General features: G+C 35.7%; 1 protein-coding gene across 8 annotated transcripts in view; it reads left to right on the top strand.

Moving 5' to 3' along the window:
• LOC125269277 (coiled-coil domain-containing protein 9B) overlaps positions 1-27,001 on the top strand; it is a 46,776-nt gene that overhangs the window by 5,789 nt on the left and 13,986 nt on the right. For 5 of the 8 annotated variants that reach the window (XR_007185066.1, XR_007185065.1, XM_048192170.1 and 2 more), the window contains exons 3-8: positions 11,405-11,515; positions 12,320-12,424; positions 14,132-14,272; positions 16,659-16,793; positions 21,565-21,621; positions 25,636-25,805. Coding sequence is in view for 6 of the 8 variants with exons in the window: in XM_048192170.1 (XP_048048127.1) it covers positions 11,405-11,515; positions 12,320-12,424; positions 14,132-14,272; positions 16,659-16,793; positions 21,565-21,621; positions 25,636-25,805 (719 nt within the window). In the remaining 2 variants the exon portion in view is untranslated. Of the gene's footprint in view, positions 1-2,055; positions 2,284-2,304; positions 2,675-11,404; positions 11,516-12,319; positions 12,425-14,131; positions 14,273-16,658; positions 16,794-21,564; positions 21,622-25,635; positions 25,806-27,001 lie in introns of those variants that run through there. The other 3 variants (XM_048192171.1, XM_048192173.1, XM_048192172.1) reach the window with 3 other exon arrangements.

Genomic DNA, 27,001 nt, shown 5'->3' with positions numbered 1-27,001 from the left:
TCAAAGGGTTAATTATCAAATGTAAAAATATTATTTTTGGTGTTTAGGAAGCTACATTCAAATCAATTTGGCTCAAAAATCTGAGGGGACCTTCTGATTTTGATTTCATGGTGACTTTAATGCCCACTTAGTCCATCTGATTTAGTTTTAGCACTTACTTTTATTCATTTAGCAAAAGCTTTTATCCAAAGTGACTTATAAGTGAGGAAAATCACAAGTAAATTTTCATAAGAGACAATAATATTTGCAGTACGTAATGCCCAGTTTAAAGTATAAGTTAGATTAGTGCATTAGCTAGAGCAGAAGAGAATAAGCGTTTGTTTATGGTTGTGGATTAGTTAAGTACTCGAGGAAGAGGCGTGTCTTCAGATTTGCATATCTAATGGACATGCAAAGTAATTGTTGGATTTAAAGGATTAGTTTCACTTTCAAATGAAAATTAGCCCAAGCTTTACTCACCCTCAAGCCATCCTAGGTGTATATGACTTTCTGATAAACATAATCGCAGAAATATTAATAAATATCCTGACGCATCTGAGCTTTATAATGGCAGTAAACGGGACCAACGAGTATGAGCTGAAGAAAGTGCTTCCATCCACATCCATCCATCATAAATATGTGCTCCGCATGGCTCCAGGGGGTTAATAAAGTGATGCATTTGTGTAAAAAAATAAAATCCATATTTAAAGGATTAGTCCACCTTCAAATAAAATTTTCCTGATGATTTACTCATGCCCATGTCATCCAAGATGTTCATGTCTTTCTTTCTTCAGTCGAAAAGAAATGAAGGTTTTTGATGAAAACATTCCAGGATTTTTCTCCATATAGTGGACTTCAACGGCCTTCAAACGGTTGAAGGTCAAAATCAGTTTCAGTGCAGCTTCAAAGAGCTTTAAATGATACCAGACGAGGAATAAGAGTCTTATCTAGAGAAACAATCGGCCATTTCCTTAAAAAATACAACGGTTTATGCTTTATAAACACAAATGATCGCCGTGCACGTGGAAGGCGTAGGACGTAGCGTGAGCTTTTTGAACTGCAAGAGTTTTAAACTTTCTTCATAAGCCGGTCTGGTGGAAGCTAGATATTTTACTTCATAGCTTGTTAAATATGGATGTTTTTTTATTAAAATCAGAGGCCTTTATTAACCCTCCGGAGCCGTGTGGAGTACGTTTATAATGGATGGATGTGGATGGAGGCACTTTCTTCAGCTCATACTCATTGATCCCGCTCACTATCATTATAAAGCATGGATACTTATTTATTAAAATATCTCCAAGAGTATTTATCAGAAAGTCATAGCTTGAGGGTGAGTAAAGTTCGGGCTAATTTTCATTTGAAAGTGAACTAATCCTTTAAATAGTTCATTTCTATGTCAGTGATCTTTATGCATTGGATTTTTTTTTTTTTTTTAATTGAGATGAATCCACCCAAACAAATGACTCTTATGAGCTGAATCGTCTTAATGAATCATTCAACCTGATTCACAGTGAATTATCAGTCTGAATCAGTTCTTTTAATTAAAAAACACCTTAAAGCATGTCAGGATTACTAATGTGAAATTGACTAAATTTGTATTTATTTAGCATTTTTATGATTTCTTTAATTATTAACTTTGTCAAAACAAACAACAAGAGCTTTAATATTATATATGAACTTATTAATGGCGTGCAGACAAACAAATAAATTATTGCATCTTTTTATTTTACTTTTTTAAATTTATTTAGCATTTTTATTATTTAATTAATAGCTTTTCATCAACCCTTCACTGTGTTTGAATTTGAATCAACATGAGTGTGAGTAAATGATTAAAAATTTTATTTTTTAGTTGAACTTTTCCTTTATATAGACAAGTGAGAGTGTGAGTTTTTCCATAGTTTATTGGGCCAAAATCTGCCCGTAGTTGAAGAAACACTCTTAAATGTATTGATTTCTAAATCTCATTCTGAGTACTGTTATGATAAAGATGACATATTGAGAGTCATAAAATGAATTGTTTTCAGGGGTATGACAGCAGACGTGGGTGGGTGGGGGAGAGAGGGGTAATTTTAACTATGAGCGAGAGCTTCAGTGAGAGAGAGAGAGAGAGGCTGCGGTGTACGGGTGAGCGGCGGGATCCGTTAGCAGGGCTTTTCTTTGCGTTCGGAGATCTTGGCTCGCAGCCCAACTGGCGTTTTTGTAATCAAGGCATGATCCGGGACTCCATGCGCTTCTTCTCCGAGCCGCGTCGGCTGCCTGCCGTTTGGAAGGATCCCAGATTTCCCTGCTGACATGAACAGAGCTGTGAGTGCCACTGTTTCTCAGTCTTCCACTAGCTTTTTTTCTTCATTACTCTTTTGTGCACATCTTTGCTCTTCTCTGGATCCTGCTCGTTCCTTTTTCAGCAGTCTGGATGAGGATGGTAGGCTGCAACTAACGTGAGCTTTCTGTCAGACGGGCATTTGTCTGAAGAACGAGGCCTCGGTTTGGGCACGGGAGCGTCCGTCAGCTTATAGTTAGAGCTATTTGACATGTGATCTGTACAGATGAGTGGGAAGCGCAGAAAGCGGCCGCTGGAATGTTCCCTGTCCTTTTGCAGCATTGATGATTCACGTTGGCTCGTATTGCACTGGATTTTCTTGGGTGTTTGTACCTCCGCGAGGTTTGTTTTGGTCCCCTGACAACCGAAGTCACTGTGAGTTCCTTGCGCACTTGCCTCGCGATCTGTTACACTCTTAAAAATGAAGGTTCTTTATTGGAATCAGTGGTTCCATGAAGAACCTTTAACATTCTTGGAACCTTTCCATTGCACAAAAGGTTCTTTATAATGGAAAAAGATTCTAAAACACTATGTTTTAAGAAACCCGATCACTGAAAATAGTTCTTCTATTTCACTCCCTTTTGAAAACTTTAATTTTTAAAAGTGTGCATCATAAGTTAATTTAATGCAATGCGATTCGCTTTCTTATGGCGAACACAAAAGAAGATATTTTGAAGAATGCTCAAGCCACTGTTTTCCATGTGATGCATAATTAAGATGATACTTTTCATTACTTACACTGTAAACCTGAATAAGTTGGGCTAACTAAAAAAAATAGAGGTAATCGGCTACATCAAATTTTTTGAGTATTTTTTGAGTATTTTCTGATGTTCCCGATTTTAAGTAAGCAGAACTATCAAGCTTTGAGTTTGTAGTACTCATGCATGTTAATTGCTCCCAACTTAAAGTTTTTGCAAATCAAATGAGTTATTAACTTCACTGTAAACCCTAATAAGTTGTCAGAACTCAAAAAAGATGAATTTTTTTGTAAGTTAAGAAACTTCAGTAAGATTTTTGTTTGTATTTTTATTGTTCTTAACTTAAAAAATGTTAGTACACTAATTTATACATTTAACTTAAAATGATCTCAACGTAAATATTGTGCTAGCTAAACTAATTCAGAAAATGCCAAATTGCTAATTTGCTAACATGTTGACAAAAGCATGCTGGGAAATAGAAATCCCAGCCCAGTTTCAGTTAAACTGAAGTTAGTCTAAATTAAAAGAAATTAGTTCATACAACTCAAAACAATGAAACAGTTCAGTATACTTAAAATATATCAGTTCTGTGAACGAGAAAAAGAAAGTTTTAAATACTCAAAACAGTTTAATTTAACTGAACTAATTTAATTTAAATTTGTTCTAGCGTTAGGGTTTACAGTGTATACTATTCATTTATACTGCATTTAAGCTCCTACACTGAAAAAAATTGGTGTAGAAACAACTCAGAAATTGCTAGTAAATTTCACAAATAATTATAAAAAATGGCAACTAACACATTGAATTTAGTATAAACACTCAAATACAGTAGTATTGTCTTGTCTTTTTTTTTACAGTGCACTGTATCTTTCAAGTCCTCTGAAGTCATATGATGCTTTGTGAGAAGAACAGACAAAAAATTAAGTCATTCACTGAAAATCCCCTCTGCTGTAGCTCTAAAATAATGACTTGTATGTCAGAGACCAATCGTATGGCTTCATGATGGTGCTTGTGAGTCATTTTTGGTGCTTTTCAGTAAAAATCACTGCATTCATGTTCCAAAGAAAAAATAAAGTCAGATGGTTTTGAAACAGCATGAGGAGTAAACGATGACTGGATGTTTATTTAATGGTCTGCACCCTCAATATAAAGTGGTTTCAGCCACATTTGAATTATTAGTCTGGATGTTTTTCCCACAGAGGGCCTGCAGACATCTCTGTACGGCCCCACATAATACGCTTACTAATGTGTGCTTCGAGAAACGGGAATGCTGGGAATCTTAACAAAGTTAAGATGTTTGGTGTCATCAGTAGCAGAACTTATTCCGCTGATATTAACCAATCAGAATCCTCCATGCAGAATTTAAACAATGTCACATTGCAATGAATGGGAATCTGTTTACAGGGGTTATACTTGTGTTGCGTTTAAGTTTTTCCCCTTTTGTAAGATTAGGTAAGAATTTTTCCTACATCGTGTTGTGATTGATGCAAGAAAAATCCAGTTTTTTACAGATATCTAGAGAGCTGGATGGCAGATAAAATGCTGATGTACAGTTCAATGACAGCACAAACATACAAAATTGCTGAGTTTAACATTTATTTTACACTCTTGTTACCCAGTATTTGAAAACAGAGAATGTGCACAGTTGAAACATTCAGATGACTCAGTATCAGCTGATATCAGACTGTCCAGGTTTGTAACGTGTCATCCGTTGCTTGCTGTCACTTTAAATGTGTGCAAACACTGGAGCGCAACGGCTGCATGTGTTTCAGTGGTTTTGCATGAGTGTTGAGTCATCGTTCGGCTGAATTTCACAGAGAATCTCTTTACGTGAAGTGAGCCCATCCAGCTTAATCTTCCTCCTCTGCTTCGGACAGATGTAGGGCTGTCGTGATAACCACGATAATGACAAGTCAACCGCAGAGGATGCATTTGTATTAATTGTTAAATAAGTTAATAAGGGTAACAAGAGTGAAGAATGTATTTTTTTCCACCGACTGGCTCTTTTTTTTTTTTTTACCTAAGACTGTGTACCAATTGTGATTTGTACAGAGGCTCTGTAGATTATTTGCATTAAACAAGCCTAAACAGACAGTGAGTGAGAGATCGTCTGAGCGTGTCTGTCCTTCTTCAGGGCAAGTCATTTATTTGTGAAAAAAAAGAAAAAAGTTTGCCATGTCCGAAGAGCAAAGCGATATCTTTGTCGTAGCATCATTTCAACGTTTGAAGGTATTTCCAATGAATGGTGTCAGCGCTGGTCATCGCATTCAGTAAGCGCCATTGGTCTCTACGAAGTGAAGCATCAGCTTCAGCATTACCCCAGCGACATGTTGCTGGTTGGTTGAGACTTGTAAAGTGGCGCTCAAAGTTAAAAATAATGAACAGCAAGCTTATTGTCAGGTTTATGTTCTGTTTAGTGCTGTCAGTCATAATAAAGTTACCAAACAGTCTGCACTGCATGATATAGCCTAAATTAAATATAGATTAATCGTTATTAAAGCTACAAAAGTTCTTTAGTCAAGAGCAGTGAGTAATTTTCTCTGTTCTTGCACTAGTGGTTGCTGTCACTTTAAGAGCTGCCACTGCTGCACATGACGCAGATCTCACACGCATCTCACATCTCTTTACTTTCGTTTAAGACTCTCGAGGATGCTCTTATGAGGATACACGACAAAACGGACATTTTTGGCATTATTGTGTGTGTTATTGTTCGTTCAAGCATGACAGAGAACTCGATTCTGGCGTGCCGTCCATGAGCGCGATACTGGCGCGCGTCTTTCTGTGTGTTGTGTGCGTGACATTCACAGACAGTGCGTTCTCTTTTTCACAAAATAACGGCTTATATAGTGATGGCTTATTTCAAAACACTGCTTCAGGAAGATTCGGAGCGTAATGAATCAGCGTGTCGAATCAGCGGTTCGGAGCGCCATAGTCACGTGATTTCAGCAGTTTGGCACGCAATCCGAATCATGATTCGACACGCTGATTGATTTATGCTCCGATGCTTCCTGAAGCAGTGTTTTGAACTCGGCCATCACTATATGTTGTTATTTTGTTTTTTTGTCGCACCAAAAATATTCTCGTGGCTTTATAATATTACTATTGAACCACTGTACTCACATGAACTGATTTAAATATGTTTTTAGTACAATAATGGATCTTGAGAGAGGAAATGTCATTGCTCCCTATGGAGGCCTCACTGAGCCATCGTATTTCAACTAAAATATCTTAATTTGTGTTCCAAAGATTAACGAAGGTCTTAAGGGTGTGGAACGGCATGAGGGTGAGTAATTAATGACAGAGTTTTCATTTTTGGGAGAACTAACCCTTGTCACACGTTAATGTTGACAGCACTTAGTTCTGTTATGTGGACCCTTATTTTGACATTTTGTTTTATTTCCTTTAGTTTCTGTTTCCCCACTCTGTTTTTCTCACTTATCGTAACACTTATTTAAAAAAAAATAAATAAATAAATAAAACTGTCAAATTTAGCGCGTTATCGCGCTATTGAGTTCTCTTTCATGCTTGAACAAACAGTAACATACAGAATAATGTTAATGTCAGTTTTGTCGAGGATCCTCATAAGAGCAGCCTTAAATGAGTTAAATAACATCTTAAATGAACTTAAAGAGTTGTGAGAACATGAGATTAGCGTCAGATCCACGTCATGATCGGCAGCGGCAGCTCTTAAAGTCACAGCAGCCTAATAAACCAGTCGCTGTGATGTCTGTCATTAATGTCATCAGAGAACAAAGGTGACAGAAAATTGTAGCTTTAAATAGGATTAATCTGTATTTCATTTATAATTTATGTAGTGAAAGCTGTAAAGTGATTGATAGCTTAGCTTTCAATTCAATTTCCTACCTGTTAGACAGGCAGGAAGGCGACAGGTAAAATGACATTTATTATAATGGGTTTATGCAAAGATTGTTTTAAGTTTCGCTTAATTTAAAAGCCTAATAAATGTTGAAATTAATAGCTTTCAGTTATAATGTAATGTTGAATGTCTATAATTGTTTAAAGCTGCAGTTCGTAACTTTTGTTCAAAATTTACAGAATTTATATAATGAGCAGGTACATCATGAATCCATTTTCCAAACTGTGTTTTGTCTTATTCTGAATCACTACGGTACTTCTATAATAAGTGTTGGTACACTTTACAGTAAGGTCTCATTTGTTAACATTAGTTAAGGCATTAGTCAACATGAACAAGGAGCAATATATTTTTTACAGCTTTTAGTAGTATTGTTCATTAATTATGTTAACTAATGCAGTTAACTAATGTTAACAAATTAATATATGTATTATATCTGTGGTTAAAATTGTTCATGAGATCACATAATGCATTATAAGGTGCATTACAAGGCATAACTAGATTAAAAAGTTTGAAGACAAACTTTAAGTTGGCTTGAAAAAGCCTAGCTAGAAAGTTTGAAATAGTTTTAAAAGTTGAAAGTTTGAAGTTTGAAAGTTTTAGTTTAGTAGTTTAGATAGATAGATAGATAGATAGATAGATAGATAGATAGATAGATAGATAGATAGAGTCTCAAGGCTAGGGTACTCAAGGGGGTTGCTAGGGTGTTGCTATACGGTTGCTAGGGTACACAGGGTCGTTGCTAGGGTGTTGCTATGTGGTTTCTAGGGAACTCGGGCTGGTTGCTAAGGTGTTGCTAGGGTACTTGGGTGGTTGCTAAGGTGTTGCTATGCAGTTGCTAGGGTACTCTGGGTGGTTGCTAAGGTGTTGCTATGCAGTTGCTAGGGTACTCTGGGTGGTTGCTAAGGTGTTGCTATGCAGTTGCTAGGGTACTCGGGGTGGTTTCTAGGGTGTTGCTATGTGGTTGCTAGGGTCATATTAGAGATAGATAGATTTGAATTTTGACAGTTGGAATTTGAAAGTCTTGGCTCATTTGAACATTCCGTCAATGAAAGTCAATGGGATTTTTCCGAGCTTTAATAGTCATTTTTAGAAAAACCGTAAGTCGGATCAGTTAGAAAATATATAGCACACTAAGTCAGAACAGTCTGAAGGTCTGACCCGAGTTTGGAGTATGTAGAGTTAAAGCTCTAGGAGGAGTTAGAGTCAGAAATTTTAGTCTCAGAAGAAAATAGCATAACAGCAAGTTGGCTTTTTCAAGCCAACTTAATTAATGCATTAAAATACTCTTATAATGCATTATATATAAAGGCTTCAAGTAAAGTGTTACCACAATGCTTTGAATGTTTTGAAATACAGAGTTTTCTGGGTTATTTAGTTGAGCTCAGTGGGCAATTTCAGCTTGACCCTCAGTTATCAGAGCTGTAAAGTGACTTAATTGGCATTTTGGTGATGTGCTGCTATAACTATTAGCACTAGTAAAACCATGCTTGTTTTAACAAACACAGCTGACAATCCAGGATATTATTTAATCTTTTTTTTTATTAGAGGATCAGTCCTGCCCGTGGGTTTGCAGCAGTTTTCCTGCGTTTGAAGGGATAAAAGCATCTCCCGACCTCGAGGAATCTCTGTTTTGAGCTGAGATCTGACTCAATTCTCTCTCAAATCTTTGCAAGCCTCTTCAGATCCAAATTTACTCCGTGTAGGAGTCGCGCTGGCCTGGAGTCAGTCGGGTTATCTCACCGCAGTGCTGCCGCAGGCGCTCTGGCTTTCAGGCCCTGTCTCTAAAAACCCACGGATGCTGAGAGATCTTGACGTTTGATGCCTGATTTTACTGTCGTATAACACTGACATAGTGATTAAGATGCTGTGCTAAACGTAAGACAAGCGTTTTGTCTTCAGCTGTGCAGTGAAGTCTTCATTCCCCTGGCGAGTCCAGCACGTGCCCTTCTGCCAGCTCTGCAGCCATTTAAAGCATGACGTGAATGTAGTGCTGCATCAGACACATCTCAACCTTCATACAGACTGAGCTTCAGAAATAAAGCAATGGACTACATGCGCTACACTTCTGCGTTCTACTTATTACTCTTCAGGAGTTTACATTAAAGGATTAGTTCACTTCATAATTTACTCACCTCCATGTCATCCAAGATGTTCATGTCTTTCTTTCTTCAGTCGAAGTGAAATTAATGTTTTTGAGGAAAACATTCCAGGATTTTTCTCCATATAGTGGACTTCACTGGGGTTCAACAGGTTGAAGGTCCAAATGTCAGTTTCAGTGCAGCTTCAAAGAGCTCTACATGATCCCAGACGAGGAATAAGAGTCTAATCTAGAGAAACCATCGGACATTTTCTAAAAAAAAAAAAAAAAAATTATATACTTTTTAACTACAAATGCTCGTCTTGCACTGCTCTGAGATGTGCCACGCATTACGTAATCATCTTGGAAAGATCACGCGTGACGTAGGTGGAAGTACCGTGGTAGGGCAAAAAACGCTCATTTTCTCCTCCAACTTCAAAATCGTCTGACATCGTTGTTTTACCTTTTTTTTGTAAAGGTCGTTTGACTTAGTCTTTTCACGTTCGCTTTCTAAACACTGGATCGGTACTTCTGCCTACGTCACGCGTGACCTTTCCAACATGATTACGCCATGCGTGGAGCAGTGCAAGATGAGCATTTGTGGTTAAAAAGTGTATCATTTTTTATTTTTTTTTTAGAAAATGGTTGATGGTTTCTCTAGATAAGACTCTTATTCCTCGTCTGGGATCATGTAGAGCTCTTTGAAGCTGCACTGAAACTGACATTTGGACCTTCAACCCGTTGAACCCCAGTGAAGTCCACTATATGGAGAAAAATCCTGGAATGTTTTTCTTTTCGACTGAAGAAAGAAAGACATAAACATCTTGGATGACTTGGGGGTGAGTAAATTAAAATGGCAGAGCAGTGATTATTAATACAAATAAATAAAGGTTCTTACTGATTTTATTCATTAGGTCTCACACTTCATCATGATCGCTAGATTAGACGAGCACTGACATCTTGTGGTTAAATAATCGCATACATTTACCCACCACTGCTTTCTCAGATCGGCTTGGGTTGGATTTAAACTTCATGTTCCATTGAGTTTAAAAGACGGCGAGATGTGCATAAATAAAAAAAAAAAATGCATAAAAACCGTGTGCGCTCAATAGAGGCGGATTAATCTTTTAGCCGATAAGAAGATGGAAACACATTTATCGAATAAATCTGTCAAAAAACCCACGTGACTTTGCCTCAGCAGAGGCTGTGATTGAATAACTGCACTAACCAGCGGACCAATCACATCGCAGCATCTCAAATGTTTGTTTTGGTGGTTCTGAAACGCCAAAGTCTGTCATCAGAATGATTTGGTTTAATTCCCTCCAGAAGCGTCTCACATGATTGTGTTCCCAAACACTAGCATCCGAACACAAGATCACATGACAGCGTTTATTGTGTTTCGTCTGACGCTCTGAGACAAACTCATTTATGATGGAGGAGAAAAGAGCCTGATTGCAGCAACTTAGTTTTATTACTGATATTTTGCATCAATTTCACTGATATTTTGCATCAATTTTTTGCGATATATTCCAATTTCGTGCATAAATTAAATTCGCAACTTTGAATGGAAACCTAGCTAATGAAAAAATGAAGACAACCATAAATATTAGTTTTAAATGTTTACATTTGTAATGTAATTATTACTACATTAAAATATTTTTATTGACAATAGTAGTATTTATTTAGTATTTTATATGTTTTTATATAATAATAATCATTATTATTATTATTATTTTACAGCCATATAATCTTGTCATATTGTGTAGCCCTCAAACAAGCACAGCAAAACTGGAATTTTAAATCGCATTTGCAATCAGAAAAATCGCAATTATATTTCTCATAAGTCATGCAGCCCTACCAAAATGTTTTAGGAACATTAAAAGAGAGCTTCTTGCAAATGCTGTAATAAGAAATATCCTTGCCAACAGTTACATCTGAGGGTTACGTGTGAGTTTTGAGCTACAGAGTTTGAAATCATGGTCACATGTGAATGTCAGACGTCTTGAAACAGCTGATGGCATGAGGAGTTTTAGTGCGCTGAGCTCATGTTGCCGGTCGTAGCAGCTGATGCTAATAATGGTGTGTCCATGTGCAGTTAGACGCACAAATGCACACGTGTTAAAGAAACATGTAGACTGTAATTGAATGATTATAGCTAATCATATGCCATTGTGTTTATATTCCAGTCCTGACCTGTTTCTCCTGGATCTCTGGTGTTTAGACATTTATGTAATATAAACGCAGCCTTTTTCCATTAGGTTTGCTTTATGTAATTCTGCTGTTTTTCCTCCGGACTGTTTAAATGTCTGGGCAAGGGAAAAGTGCAAAACTATTATGTTGCTGTTTGTGTAAAAAGATTTTCATTTTCATGTGAGATGCAGTAAATCTTGCTGGCAGACAGATTGTTTGGATTATTGTGTTTGTGTATGTAATGTTGAGATGTTCATAAACAGAGCCCAACAGAGATGATGATGATGATGAAGAAGGAACACAAGGACGCAGAGCTGGATAAAAAGATTGAGGCCTTACGGAAGAAAAATGAAGCACTTATGAAACGCTACCAGGTGAGATCCTGTTTAAAATACGTCAAAAAACACACATCAAGTATTTGGATCTCATTCAAAAATCATTTCATTTGTTCATTATGAAATCAGAAATCTGTGAAAAATAGGAAAAACGTGCCCGATTAAGGTCACGTGACCAAAAAATGTTATTCGCAAGTTATGGCAGTGTGCGGGATTCATCTGTTTTTGTTAGATTATTATGCTTTTTATTTATTCCTACTCACCTGCTCATAGGATTTAATTTATATTATTATTACGAAAACATAAAATGCTTTGATATGCAGAACATGATCCCTTATGATTTCCGATAAAATCGGACGAAATTGCGTTATATAAATTTTAAACAGTAATTAATTTTAACCGTAAACCTGTTGTGGAAAGTAACTAAAGTTGTGCAGCAATTTTTTAATTTTTTTTTATTTGATGACATTTTAAAAGATTAATGTTTTTATGGCTTAATTTCACCGTTTTTGATAATACATTTGTATTAAATCATAAAACCCAGAAACGTTTTACGTAGTAAAATTTCATAGGGTCCTGTTATTGTATAAAAAAAGTTAAAACTTTATGAATTAAATTAATTAGACAGGCTTTTTGACTATTCAAATTTTATTAAATCATTAAAAATGGAATCGAGAAAAATTTAAAATGGAAAACATGAAATTTGGGAAAAATGAAACAGGGCCCTAAAAATTTATTTTTTGTTAAACTTTTAATAAATTGTTGTTAAATTGTGTAAGTTAAATGATACATTACAGTGGAGTCCAGAAAGAGTTTCATAGAGTGTTGTTCATTGTTTTGCAGGAAGTGGAGGAGGATAAAAAGCGGGCGGAACAGGAAGGGATGTCACTCCCCTGCAGGAAGGGAAAGCTTGATGATCTGTCCATCACCATCAACAAATCCTCTAATGTGAGCTGCTTTATTCCTTCACAGACAGACTCAAACACCACGATAATGCTTAAACTCATCATCACGATTATTTTTCTTCATCACACTCTTCTGGAAAGGGGGCTCATTTGCATTTAAAGGGACACACAGAAAAACGGCGTGTTTTTGTTCACACCCAAATAGAGGCAAATTTGACAAGCTATAATAAATGATCTGTTGGGTATTTTGAGCTGAAACTTCACAGACACATTCTGGAGACACAGATATTACATCTTGTGCAATTCATTTGCAAATGAGACAAACCACAGATCGAGATCCACTCCACAAATGCAAATTCGTACAGACAGACTGCAAAGAGTGATACTCTTCATCTTTTTTTCTTTCTTCATTTTAGCCATTTTCATATTTGAAATGGCTAAACACTGCAAACAGACGGTAGTAGCATCGGTAGAAGCATCTCTCAAAAGCTAAAATGTGAAAAGTGAAATTCATATTAATACCAATAATTCCACATTATGTTAAATTTAAGTATATATATATATTTTTTTTAAATTCTTATTTTAATTATCCAGTTATTCACAAAGGATTGGGAAAGTCATGGGGCCTTTGACTATTGTGGACAAAGAGGAGCTTTGGAGTCAGAAAGGTTTAAAACCGCTGACCTAATAATGCTGTGCTATAAAAGTTGAGCTAATTAAATTAAATGTGGAGAAAATACAACAACAATCGTTTAGTATATATTAAAGGTGCCGTAGAACGTCTTTACAAAAGATGTAATATAAGTCTAAGGTGTCCCCTGAATGTGTCTGTGAAGTTTCAGCTCAAAATACCCCATAGCTTTTTTTTTTTATTCTTTTTTTTAACTGCCTATTTTGGGGCATCATTAAATATGCACCGATTCAGGCTGCGTCCCCTTTAAATCTCTCGTGCTCCCCGCCCCTGGAGCTTGCGCTTGCCTTAAACACCATAAACAAAGTTCACACAGCTAATATAACCCTCAAAATTGATCTTTACAAAGTGTTCGTCATGCAGCATGTCTAATCGCGTATTTATTTGGATGTTTACATTTGATTCTGAATGAGTTTGATAGTGCTCCGTGGCTAAAGCTAACATTACACACTGTTGGAGAGAATTATAAAGAATGAAGTTGTGTTTATGAATTATACAGACTGCAAGTGTTTAATAATGAAAATAGCTCTGTGAATACAGTAAGAAACGATGGTAACTTTAACCACATTTAACAGTACATTAGCAACATGCTAACGAAACATTTAGAAAGACAATTTACAAATATCACTAATAATATCATGATATCATGGATCATGTCAGTTATTATTGCTCCATCTGCCATTTTTCGCTGTTGTTCTTGCTTGCTTACCTAGTCTGATGATTCAGCTGTGCACAGATCCAGACGTTAATACTGGCTGCCCTTGTGTAATGCCTTGAACATGGGCTGGCATATGCAAATATTGGGGGCGTACATATTAATGATCCCGACTGTTACTTAACAGTCGGTGTTATGTTGAGATTCGCCTGTTCTTCGGAGGTCTTTTAAACAAATGAGATTTATATAAGAAGGAGGAAACAATGGTGTTTGAGACTCACTGTATGTCATTTCCATGTACTGAACTCTTGTTATTCAACTATGCCAAGATAAATTCAGTTTTTAATTCTAGGGCACCTTTAATAGTAGTCGAGAGTTTTAATGTTGTAAACACCTGTGTTCAGGATCAGCGTGTTGTGACCAAGAGGCCGGGAGGACTGAGAGAAGGAGAGCCGGAGAAGGACTGTGATCCTGGATCCAGTGTCTTCAGCATCGGGAGAGGAAAACGACGGCAGCTGCTCGTCACGATGTCAGGAAACATCAAGGTGAGACTCACTGAACCTTCCTGTACAGTTTTTAGAGAGTCAAGATAATGAATTTTAGATGTGTGTTTTTCTTTTTCAATAAACTACTCGTTTTGGGAGATTCCCATTTTTCTCTCTTTTTACTTTTGATGATGTCACTGATGATACCAAGCAAAATATTCATACTTTGAACTAAGGCTGCACAATTAATCGAAATAAAGGCAAAATTTTGCCAAACTTGTTATGAGAAGCTCTTATAAATTTAAGTTTTCTAAATTTAAAAATAGAGAGATTTTAGTTAGATTTTAGTATTATTTGTTTACTATTGTAGTATTCATTAATATTTTTAATTGGCTTTTATTTTATATTTTCCATTTTTTAGTTTAGTTTTTAATTATTTTGTCATTATTATTATTTATTACTTCTTTTTAGCTTTAATTTATTTTTATTAGTTTTAGCTATAGTAATCTTAGTACTTCAAATTAAACTTTTCAGTTATTTGCCAAGGCAGCATTTATAATTTATATTTATGTTTTTTTTAATCTAATATTTATATTTTACTGCAGCTTTATTTCATATAGTTTTTGAGTTTTTTTTTAATAGTTTTAGTTCTACCATGTGGTATGGATGTCATGGGCATGTGTGAAAAATCACAAGATACATGATCCTTAATGTACAGCGAAAATGTGAAGGCGTCCCCCGGTGGCCGATTTCTTTCAAATTTCTCATAGGCCCTTTAGGGCCATGAGTCAAACAGGCCCAGCGAGTTTCGTTCTGATCGGCCTCAGTTAAACTTATAGCTAGCTCAAATTTCATTGGCTGATAGCAGACAAGTTTCTTGAGATACATCAGTGTCCTCATAGACAGTCATGGCACCTCGGACGAAGACACTGCATGCCAAATTCAAAGCCAATCGGACAAACGGTGAAGTAGTTCTAGCCATTTTCAAGTTTTTTCCCAGTTATAGCGCCACCAAGTGGCCAGTCGCCACGTCCTTTTTCGCACAACCACAGAATGAGATCTTACATAGGTGTGCCAAATTTGGTGCAAATATCTCATTCTTTTTACAAGTTATAGCCATTTTAGTAAAAGTGGCTCCACCCACTTTGAAAGTTTTGGCGGCCCTTAGAGACCATGAATCGAAATTTCAACTTTTTTTGATAATTATTGACAATTAAACTCTGGAGAATCTTGCTGCACTGGTTTGGTTCCGATCGATCCAAAAATCTAAGACTAGTTCGCAAAAGTAGGTTTTTCCAAAAATCCAAAATACCGAAAAATGTAGCATTTTGTTATAAGACACTTGGGCCGACGCCTAATGGTGCGTTCACACCAGGCGTGAATGAAGCGTTAAGCGCGAGCAATTACATGTTAAATCAATGCAAAGACGCGATAGACATCCTGCAGCATGATTTGCATGAATGAGGCGGCGCAAATTGAGCATTTTGGGCGTTTGACGCGCATAATGCGAGTTGAGAAATCTTAACTTTGGCGAATATTCACGCCGCATTAACCAATCAGGAGCTTAGGATGTAGCGAGTGAGGCAGAAATCCAAAACAACAATGGAGGACAAAATCATTGTCGCTGTATGTGGATACACGGAGCTGTACGATACTTCTTCATACTTTTATAGAAACAGGAATAAAAAGGGAAGAAAGTGAGTGAGGAGGTCGGACAATCTGGTAAGTTGTAAAAAACGTTCTTTACTCAATTTGAGCTATATATATGTGCATATTGAGACTACAAGCTAGCTAAAGCCAGCACATTGAGCTTATTTGCTGTATTTTACAACTACTTTCCACTGACGACTTGATGTGTTTATTCAGAGGAAGTGTGCAGAAAGAAGTGGAAGAGTCTGAGGGACACATATTCCCATCACGCAAATTCACGTCTGTTGTGAAGTGAATTTCAAGCACGAATGAAGCGAGTAAACTCAAAATGTTCAAGCGGCCAACTACGCGCGGATAACGCGATTTATTCGCGCAAGTCGCGTCTGGTGTGAACGCCCCATAAGGGTTTAGGAGTTATGAGCCATTTTGCACTTTTCACCACTGTAGCGCCCCCATCAGGTCATTTGGGGCGAGCATTGGTGACGTTGTAGACGGTGTGAGTTCTACCAGCCCTCAAAGTTTCAAGTCTCTACCACTAATGGTTTGGTCCACCTGATCACTTTTAGAGGAGAACGCTGATCCTTGGAAATTTTAACAATCACAATAGAGTTTCAGTGCTACACGCTTGAACCACTAATTACAATTTTTATCAGAAAAATCACAATTAGATTTTTTTTCCCCAGATCGTGCAGCTCTACTTTAAACTCTGTGGTCAGTGACTCTTACGAAAACAGTCATCAGACCGAGAGCGTGAATCTAAAGGATGTTAGAGAGTGTTTATGTCATGTTGTTTCAGGGTAAGAGGGTGTTCGGTGAAAGAAAGGACCGGAACCGGCCCGTGAGTCCAGCCAGGTTGAAGTGTTCAGTTGAAGAAGAGCCGGAGACCAACGCACGAGGAAAGCGTCCTCCGTCCTCAAAGAGAGTCCCGGAGGTGAGCAGATGTTCTCGTAATGTCTTGTTTGAGTTTTGACGTGTCTGGGACGCCCTCATTTTGTTCTCAGGCCTTGATGCTGTAAATAGATTCAGACATGACGGGACTCATCATAAGAGCCGAGCGTGTGAATGTTCATCAGGCTCTTGGCCGGAGTTCATGCGTCTGTTCAGCTGTTCTGGTAGATTCCAGACGCCTGACGTCACTGGATCACCAGCAGCACTCATTCACACCGTTCCTCTTTCATTGTCATTTGTTTTGTTTGGGTATTTTCTCTCGGCCTGTTTTAAAAGTTTGGGGTCGAATGATTTTTTTTGTTTTTTTAGTCTCTTCTGCTCACCAAGGCTGCATTTATTTGATCAAAAATACAGTAAAAACAGCAAAAATGTGAAATATTTTTACAATTTAAAACAGCCATTTTCTATGTGAATATATAGTAAAATGTAATTTATTCCTGTGATCAAAGCTGGATTTTCAGCATCATTACTCCAGTCTTCAGTGTCACATGATCCTTCAGAAATCATTCTAATATGATGATTTGCTGCTCAAAAAACATTTCTGATTATTATCAGTGTTGGAACGGATTTAAACAGCATTGTAAGAAACTCAAAGCCAGAAGCGATGGTTTAGCGTTAAGTATGTGTGATTCTCACTGCCGTGTGGGAATTTCCGGGTGTGGACAGATGTGACGTTCAGGCCTGTTTTCCACCCAGCGGGGCTGAACTGTCTGGTCGGCAGCTGCTTCTGTCCGCTGAAGTCTGAAAGGGCCCGTATAATGCAGCCCATTGTGTGACGGACTCGACAGGCCGAGCCGAAGCGCTTTATCATCAGAGCTTTTGTCTGATCAGAGCTCACAGACTCTTACACTGACAGACTGTGAATGATTCTGAGCTGCAGCCGCGTCTTAAGATATACGATGTCAGTATTTTATGTTTAAAAACAGAGACGTGTTGTTTTAGTATTATTTATATGCTATTATATTTATATGCTATTATATTATATTGATTCATATTTTTAATTAGCTTTTATTGAATTCATTTTAATTTTAGTTTGTTTTAGTAGTTTTTTTGTTTAATTCTATTCAGCTTTTAATTTTTATTGCAGTTTTAGTGTTTTAATAATTTATAATATATTATATTATTAATTATAAATTACTGTCATAAATTATTTATATTTTATCATATGTCAGCTTTATTGCAGTTAATGAAAGCGATTTGTATTGTTATATAGATTAATATTTTTAATTAGTTTTAGTAGTTTTATGTTTTTTTTGTTATTTTATTAGTTTTGTTTAATTTCTATTTATTGCAGTTTTAGTGTTTTGATAATTTATAATATATTATATTATAAATTATATTTATTATTATTATTATTGTTAGAAATTGTTCAAAAAATATTAATATATTTTTTTTAAATTTTAGTACAAATAGTACTATTTTTCAGTTAGTTGCCAAAGCAGCATTTCTAATTTTCTTTTAAGTGTTTTAATCTAATATTTATATTTCATCTTACGTCAGCTTTATTTCAATTAACAAAAGCGATTTCTATTATATTACATAGATTAATATTTTTAAATTAACTTTTATTGAATTCATTTTAATTTTTTGGTAGTTTTGTTTTTTTGTTATTTTTATTAATTTTGTTTAATTCTATTTAGCTTTCATTTTTAATGCAGTTTTAGTTTATAAATAATTTTATAATAATTAATAATTGTTAATAATTTTAGTGCAGCTAAACTATTTATTTCAGTTGGTTGCCAAGGCAGCATTTCTAATTTTCGTTTAAGTTTTAATCTAATATTTATATTTTATCACGTCCGCTTTATTGCAGTTAACGAAAGCAATTTGTATTGTTATATAGATTAATATTTTTAATTAGTTTTAGTAGTTTTGGTTTTTTTTTTTTGTTGTTTTTTTATTAGTTTTGTTTAATTCTATTTAGCTTTCATTTTTATTGCAGTTTTATTTTTTTAATAATTTATTATTAATTATTCATTATAACTTATTATATCATGAATTATACATTATATTATTATCATTATAAATTGTTAAAAATATTATTTTTATTAATTTTAGTACTTCAACCTAAACTATTTATTTCAGTTAGTTGCTAAGGCAGCATTTCTCTTTTTTAAGTTTTTTAATCTAAAATGTATATTTTATTTTCCTACACTTGTTGCTAGGGCAGTATTTTTTTGAATATTTCTATTTAGCTTTAATTTATTTTTTTATAAAAAAAAAAAATTTTAATTTTAAAACTTCAACTTATTTTATTTCGGTTAGTTGCCAAGGCAGCATTTCTAATTTTCTAAGTTTTTAAATCTAATATTTATTTTATCTCTCTGACCTCTTATGTCAGCTTAATTTCAATAAACGAAAGCAATTTTTATTAGTTTTATTTAACAATAACAGACATTAGCTAACTAGGTTCTTTAAAACACATGAAACAGGATTTTTAATAAGAAAAAAGTAGGTCTGGTAAGTTGATTGGATGGTGGAAAGTGTCTCGGTATCGCAGGTGGATGAAATAGAAGTATTTCAAAAAGCAGTTTATGCAGTTTATGCCAACTCTGACAGAGTTTAGTAGCGTGAGTGGGAATCGAGCTTTCACTGAGTCATAGATATGCTGTATGATTCTCCCATAATGCATCAGTGCAGCTGAGTCCTCTGCCCTCGCCGATCGCAGCAGGCGTCCAGAAGAATGACATCATGACCCAGCTATAAACACTGTGAGTTATCGCGTGATGTCATGCTGTGATCATGGAGGCAGAAGCAGAGAGAGAGAAAACAAGGCCACTTTTACTGCAGTCTAGCTCTAAAATCACTCTCTCTCTGTTCATTGTTTGCGATCATAATTAGCTGTACGGTTTAAACTAATTAACATTTGGCTGCTCTTTCTTCTGAATGGGTTTATTATGCGGCTGATGGGAGTGCAGAGGCACCGTGCCAGTTTGGTGGCAAATGAGAGACACTTTTTAGTCTCGTTCTGTCACATTAGTGTGTGTTTCTCTTTAGGACAGCATTTCTCAGCTGGTTTTGCTTCAGGATCCAGATTTTCAGTATTTGATTTGTTTATTGCACAAAAGTAAAAAAAATAAGGCCTTAAAATCAAACACTGAAAATGAACTGCGTAGGCTCAGCGGCAACACTATACAGTAAGGTCACGTTTGTTGACATGATGCTCTTTGTTGATGCTCGCGGTGTTTTTCAGCCTCTGCCGCCTCACTATATGAGGACCTGAATGCATGAACTTCATCTCCAGAGTCACTTCATGAACATTTTACTGCTTCATTTGAAATTCAAAGGTCTTCACTGCAACCCGTCAAAATAAAAGTTTGGTTTAACTTGAAGAAATTGTGACAGGAATAGATTCCTGTTGTACAGTAGAATTTAGCTTTGTCTCAATGTAATAACTATACCAACACTAATAATAATAATAATATTAATAAATTATATAATATAATATTAAAACCTTATTTATTTAATGAATAATCACAATTTTTCTTCCATGTTTTAATTTTAACAGTAAAGCTCTGATGTGCAGCACTGTTTGACAAAAAAGTTTAATGTCATATGATTAAAAATCAATTAAATTAATATTTTATCCCTTCGTTTGATTGTCAGAAAAATTAAAACACACACCAAATTTCTGAAAAAACAAAACATTTCATAGAAATGAAATGAAATATAAAAAAAGAAAAGAAATTATGTTGTTTTTATTAATTAAATTATTTAGATATGCTTTTTGATTATTAAAATTTGATTAAACAATTAAAATAGAATCCAGAAAACTTAAAACAGAAAACACAGAATTTGGTAAATATGAAACAGAATTTGAGAAAAAATAAAATAAAACGTATTTTATATTTTATTTTTGTTAAACTTTTAATAAATTGTTGTTAAATTGTGTAAGTTTCATGATTTCAATTAATTAGACATGCTTTTTTGATTACTAAAATTTAATTTAACCATTAGAATGGAGTCAAAAAAAAATCCAGAATCCAGAAAAATTTAAACGGAAAAAATGGATTAAACGGATTTCATAGGTCCCTAAATAATGTATTAGTAAATGCTGAGATTAAATGAAATAAATTGACATAATGCATTCAGAAAAAACATAATGCATTCAGCAAAAACCTATTTAATTTAGTCTGTCACACGTCCTGTTCATGTTGACACACTTAATTTGACTAATGTGACAGATGAATTTGTGCTGAAATACTGTTGAGTTTGATGCACGCTTTGACATCAACATCAAATGATATGGGAAGTGTTTTCTCCTCCCTTTTAAAATATAGAGAAATAAATTAAGAGTTATTATAATGAGTATATTTATTTTACTTTCCCAAACTACACACAATTACATGGTTAGTTGCATTTTACCGTTTGCATTCCTTGTTTTTTCCCTGCTGTCTGTGAAGTTATCAGAGCCATTTTTGTTGAGAAACGCTATATTTTATGCCACAGTTTCAAAGCTATATGTGTCTCATGGCTCTGTCATTAACAGATCTACAGCTGTGATGATGATGACTTCACTAAAGCAAGTGTACTACTTGTGTTTGTCCACATGAGGGCAGCGCATCCCTGTTAGTGTGTGTTATGTGCTCATTCTAAATGTGCTCAGATTAAGGGGGCGTCACATCTTACCCCACTCCCCTTTTAAATATACATGTATGTAAGTAGAGTGTTTATCATATATGTACCAGTAACAGTAAACTTCAATTACAATCTTTTGCGCTGACATTGTCTCTCTCACCTGTGTGTTTATTTAGGAGGACGCAGGACAACAGGATCATTGGAGTCGATGTGAAGGATCTCACAGTGTCCCGGTGAGAGTGTTTCCACCGCTCACACACTCGAATTAAATTAAACACACAGAGCTCAAAACAAAATGTTCAAATCATGTTGTTAGGACAGCAAAATAAATAATTCATCAGCTTTTAAAAGGGAGGGATGAAAATATCCTTCCATCTTTCCACATTTGTGTTGGTCAATCAGACTTAATAGTAATTAGTCACAAATTCATCTGTCAAATTAGATCGTTTACACATGCGTTTGACAGACGAACTGCAGATTTTGCAGGTAAGAAACAGGTAAGATTTCTGCATTCAAAAAAAGTATTTGCATCTATTTGATTTTCTTAATCATATTTATTCAAATCAGCATAAATCTGTTCATTGTGAAAACAATTTCTGGGCTCTACTAGAGCAGGTTTTCATTCTTAAATGTTGATTATTTTCCTCATATTCTCCATTGTTGCAGCTCCTCTCTTCCCAGTCTGTCAGTAACGCTCTGTTTAGTTCCTGTCTCTATTAAGCCCATCCTTCTGAAAAGCACAATGTGCTCTGATTGGTCGGCTGGAGAAGTGTGTTGTGATTGGTGTTTGGGAAATGCCCCGCCCCTTACCATAACCGCCAATTTCAACACACTACTAACTAACTCAACCAGGCTCCGCCCCTTTATTCTGCATATGAATTATGTAAATGAGGAATGTTGTGACGTGTTCGTTCCCGGAAAAAAACGTAAAACTACAATGGAGGCATGTCAGGGAGTTCAGAAACACTGACACTGATATAGAGAATAATTAAAGAAAGATGAAAATGTAAATAAGCATAATAAGACCCCTTTAAAGGGGTCATGAACTACGTTGTTTTATTGTTTTAAAATGTTTCCTGCGGTGCACTTATAATGCTAGTATGATTTTTACATAAATTGTCATAATTTAGAAATGAAAGGCATTTTTCCTACCCTGATTTTAGTCCTCTGGTTTGAACGCTCCGTTTTAAGGGGCGTGTCTGCTGTGAGACTTCAGTGTAAACGCCCACTGCTGTGATTGGCTGACATCTTTGCATATGAAATGGCTAAGTATTACTCTCTCGAAAACATTTAGCACATTTTAACTATTACAGCTCTCTCAAGGTTAACTAATCGTGAAAAGTGTCGATTATAGCATTATATTTAGATCGTGGCACGAAAGGTTGCAGTGATGAACATTGGTGTCGATCACAGACATGTTGTTGAGCTCATGAAAGCAGTGGTCTCGTCAATTTCTGCACAATAACGAATGCTTTCATCATAACTAACAGTGCAAACATGATGTAAATATTTTTAGAGATTCGTTGAATAAAACAGGAGTTTTGACGCAAGTATGGTAACTGATAAATTTTGATTGACAGCTCAAGCGACTGTAAAGGGAGCGTTCTTTGATCGCTTTATATAATTTAATCACCGTTTGAATAAGAGAAACAAGGTGAAGTTGAGCGTTTAGTCACTGGTTTGATTTACTGACACACAGACAAAGATCATCTGACTGTACATGAATCATGAATCATACTGACATGTTGTTGCATTACTGTCGAGTTCATAGCGTAAAAGTCTCTTTGCACCGAAATGTGATTAATTTACCAAAGAATCCACAGTGAAATGTACGGAAGAGGATTAGGGCCAAGCAATAATAAAAAAATAAAACCATCTCGAGATTAAAGTTGTTAAATTTAGAGAAAAAAGTCGAGATAAAATGTTGAGAATAAAGTCATTAAATTACGAGGAAAAAAGTCGTTAAATTACGAGAACAAATTCGTTAAATTATGAGAAAAATGTTAAATTTCTAGAAAAAAGTAGTTAAATTACGAGAATAATTTAACGACTTTTTTCTCATAATTTAATGAGTTTTTTCTCGAAATTTAGCAACTTTAATCTCGAGATGGTTTTATTTTTTTATTATTGCTTGGCCCTAATCCTCTTCTGTAGAAATGTAATTAAATAAATATGTTTATACTAATATTTAACCTTAGTGCACTAATAGCGGCATTAATATTAACCATATAAACAACAAACAGCGGGAAAAAAAGTGATGCACCTATTTTGATTTTTCAAGGCCAATAGAAGCAAATTGGCTGATTCTGATACTGGTTGCAGATTTTTTTAAAGCAAATTTATTTGTTGTCTATTTGTTCAAAAAATATGTGTAGCTCTTTGATATTATAGGCAAACACTGCATTTTTATCACAGTCCCAACAAAGATGTTATGAACATGAGAATGATCAGTTGTTTTTCATTTAAATTATTGTATAATTTTAAGATTAACAGAAAAAACAGCATGGTCTGACTTTAGCTTTGTGAAATTACGCTACATAAGACACCTGCACAAAACACAATCAGCAGACGGACTGAATGAAATGTAAATTCACTCTCTGACAGTAGGTGGCGCTTATCCGCTTATTAAGTCGTGACGTAAGGAACGCCGTTTCCGGGTCCAAGCCTCGACTTGCCATCGACGGCCGTTTATGAGCGCTATTTATTCATTTTAAACATCAATCATTTTAAAAAGTTAAACATTTTAAATACTTACAGTCTACACAACAGTCTCCGTGCTTACAGCGTCACAGATATTAATATTTTAACGATTTATAAAAGATTAATCATTGTCTGGCCATCTGGAATTTTGGTATGGAGATAAAGGTTATAATTATATATTTTTTGTAGTATTACACCACATCGTGTATGTATATTAGCACCATTTGTTGTTTTCTTGTGGTATGAGATAGAGCGTTAGGACCCGGAAGCGCTGCCGCGTGACATCAGACTTAACAACCGAATAGAACAGCAGTTTCCATGGTTACCACTATATACACAAAGCAGCGCTGCGCTGGAGATGAGAGGAAAAGCCATCAAAACTTGTCTGAAGACAGTTCCCTTCAGAGATACATTCATATCAATTTAATATTTATATTGTTTTTCCTATATTTCGCGAACAGTGAGCTTGCTCATGGTGCAGTATTTCCTCTGCTGGCGCGTCTGTTCTCCTCATTGTGTCCGTATTCAGCGTGTGCCTGTGTTAACGTCCTGTTGACAGGCTTAGTAAATATTTCCTGACATTTTGGGAAAATATTACAGAGCAGTTTGTTTGCAAGCCCGGAATAAAGATAGACCAAAATAAAACTAAAAAACCTTTGGATTTATGAGCAGTGGACTACTGCATCTCTATTTTTGATCATGAACTCCAGTACGCGCCATAAACGCCTAAGTTACCTAAACATTTGGAGTGAATTATTAATATTTAAAGTTTCTCTGTAAAGTTGGCTTTATAAAACATTATTTAACGCATGATTAAGTGGATGTTAATTCTATGAGGATTTTGTGTTATTTTTCAAAGACCTAATAAATTCTTATAAATATTAACCGTAGGCTAATGATAACCATATAAAGCTTAACATACGAGTAAATATGAATATAAGGAGTAAATAAGGAAAATAACATTTTCAAAGACCAAGAACAGCTTAGGCCTACCTCAAGATGCTTTTTCAGATTAGATGTTGAATCCTTTGAGTTTTGTTGCAGACATATAGCTTGCATTGCACTATGATGTTACTGTACGTCCTTTTTCATGTTTATAAGTAAAACTGTCTTTGAATTTACACTAGAGAAATGCATTATTCCCTGTTTTCCCGTCCGTTTTCTGCGTGCGATCTCATGTCTGATGACTCTGCAGGTTGCTGATAACTGAACAGGCTGCGCGCGTTTTTTTGTTTTTTTTTAAACGGACAGAGTCGGAGAATCATCAACATTGGCTCGTTGGTTAAAAGTCCTCAAACAGCTTACGTTAATAGCCTGTTAAATGAAATAAATGACATTAAAATTCGAAGTAATCACTTTGGTCATCTAAAATATTTTTTGACTGTAACTGTAATTTGATTACCATCTATTTAAAACGTAACTGTAACGAGTTACTCAAATTTTTTTATTTTAAATACGTAACGTCGTTACATGTATTTCGTTACTCCCCAGCCCTGGTTAAAATGTATGTGATAGAAACAAATCATGACACTCAAATGATCTTGTAGGTCTCAACGGCCATCGCCGACCTGAACATCATCGCATCTAAGGAAGAACAACTCGAGTACCTGCGATGGAAGAAGGAGCGCGAGGAGATCGACCGAGAGCGCGTGGCCCGACACAAAAACGCCAAAGGCCAGTGGAGGAGAGCCTGGGACATGGATAAAGCCGATCTGATGTAAGCCAGACGCGTGTGCCTGATTTCTGTTCTGACGTGAGATAAACTAGTTTGCATCTTGATTTAGTTTGAATTCTTCTTTGTTCATTTTCTGCACGTTGAACTGCCTGTTACATAAATCAACTGTTTGAATCGTCTCTGTGTCTGCTGTCTTACTCACACCTTTTCTATTCTATTATTTTAAATGTTTCTATAATGCATCCAAGGTCATAAAACGCTTTAATTTTCTCATAATATTCATTACAGCATCAGATCTTTTATCACAGTGTCTGAAACGCTTCTATCAAAGTTTCAGTCTCTCTAAACCCCGCCTTTCTGAGAGCCTGTTCTGCTCTGATTGGTCAGATGGCCCAGTCTGTTGTGATTGGTCAGAAACCAAATGCTCATTAGCATATCGTCGCTGCCCGATGAAACTCACGTATGTCCAAAACGGTTACTTTTCAGGAAGTGAAAAAAACACCGTATTTCAAAAGCAGTTGAATGTAGCGTTGTCATACTTGGTACGGCATCTTTACATGTAACCATATTCTTGCCAGTGTAATGATATAATCCACATTTGACCAAAATTGAGTTTAAATGGACATACGTGCATATTTTACAGTAACGGTGGTCGATACGCGTTCTTCCGATCATTAATTAGAATGGCCAAGTCGCGTTTCATATTGACAGATGAATACGCTCAGTTTATTAAATAGCCTACGTCTTAGTTTATTAAATACGCTTAGTTTATTTAATATTAATTATAAATTTATTAAATGTCTCTTGCAAACTATGAAGGCACAATGAATCAATACACTGACATGGTAATGCTAGACAGATAACGTTGCTTTGTTTGCACAGTCCTACCGTAATTTTGTCACTCCTAGACGTACGTCTGGCGTCAGGGGGGAAACGTTTACCTCGATAAAGGAAAGTCATTGTCTCACCAGGCTATGTTTATTTGGCAATGTAACCTCACAGTGTTATTCGGCTATCCAGTGCTGAGCTTCGATGAAACTTCACGAGACCGGCGAGATGCTTCCAAAGGGCGGGAGATACGCGGCGTGATTGACAGCTTTGACACCAAATGGATATACGTTAAAATCAGATGACATGATTTCACAACTTTTCATTGGCCATTTAGATATGTGAAGCATACTGTATACGGAAATGAACCTGGACATTCAATCCGTCGAAAAATCTCAAAATCGGCAAAA

This window comes from Megalobrama amblycephala, linkage group LG5 (genome assembly GCF_018812025.1).
Source record: "Megalobrama amblycephala isolate DHTTF-2021 linkage group LG5, ASM1881202v1, whole genome shotgun sequence".
Lineage (NCBI taxonomy): Eukaryota > Metazoa > Chordata > Actinopteri > Cypriniformes > Xenocyprididae > Megalobrama > Megalobrama amblycephala.
The sequence above is the reverse complement of the archived record's forward strand: the minus strand, read 5'-3'. Positions and strand labels throughout refer to the sequence as shown.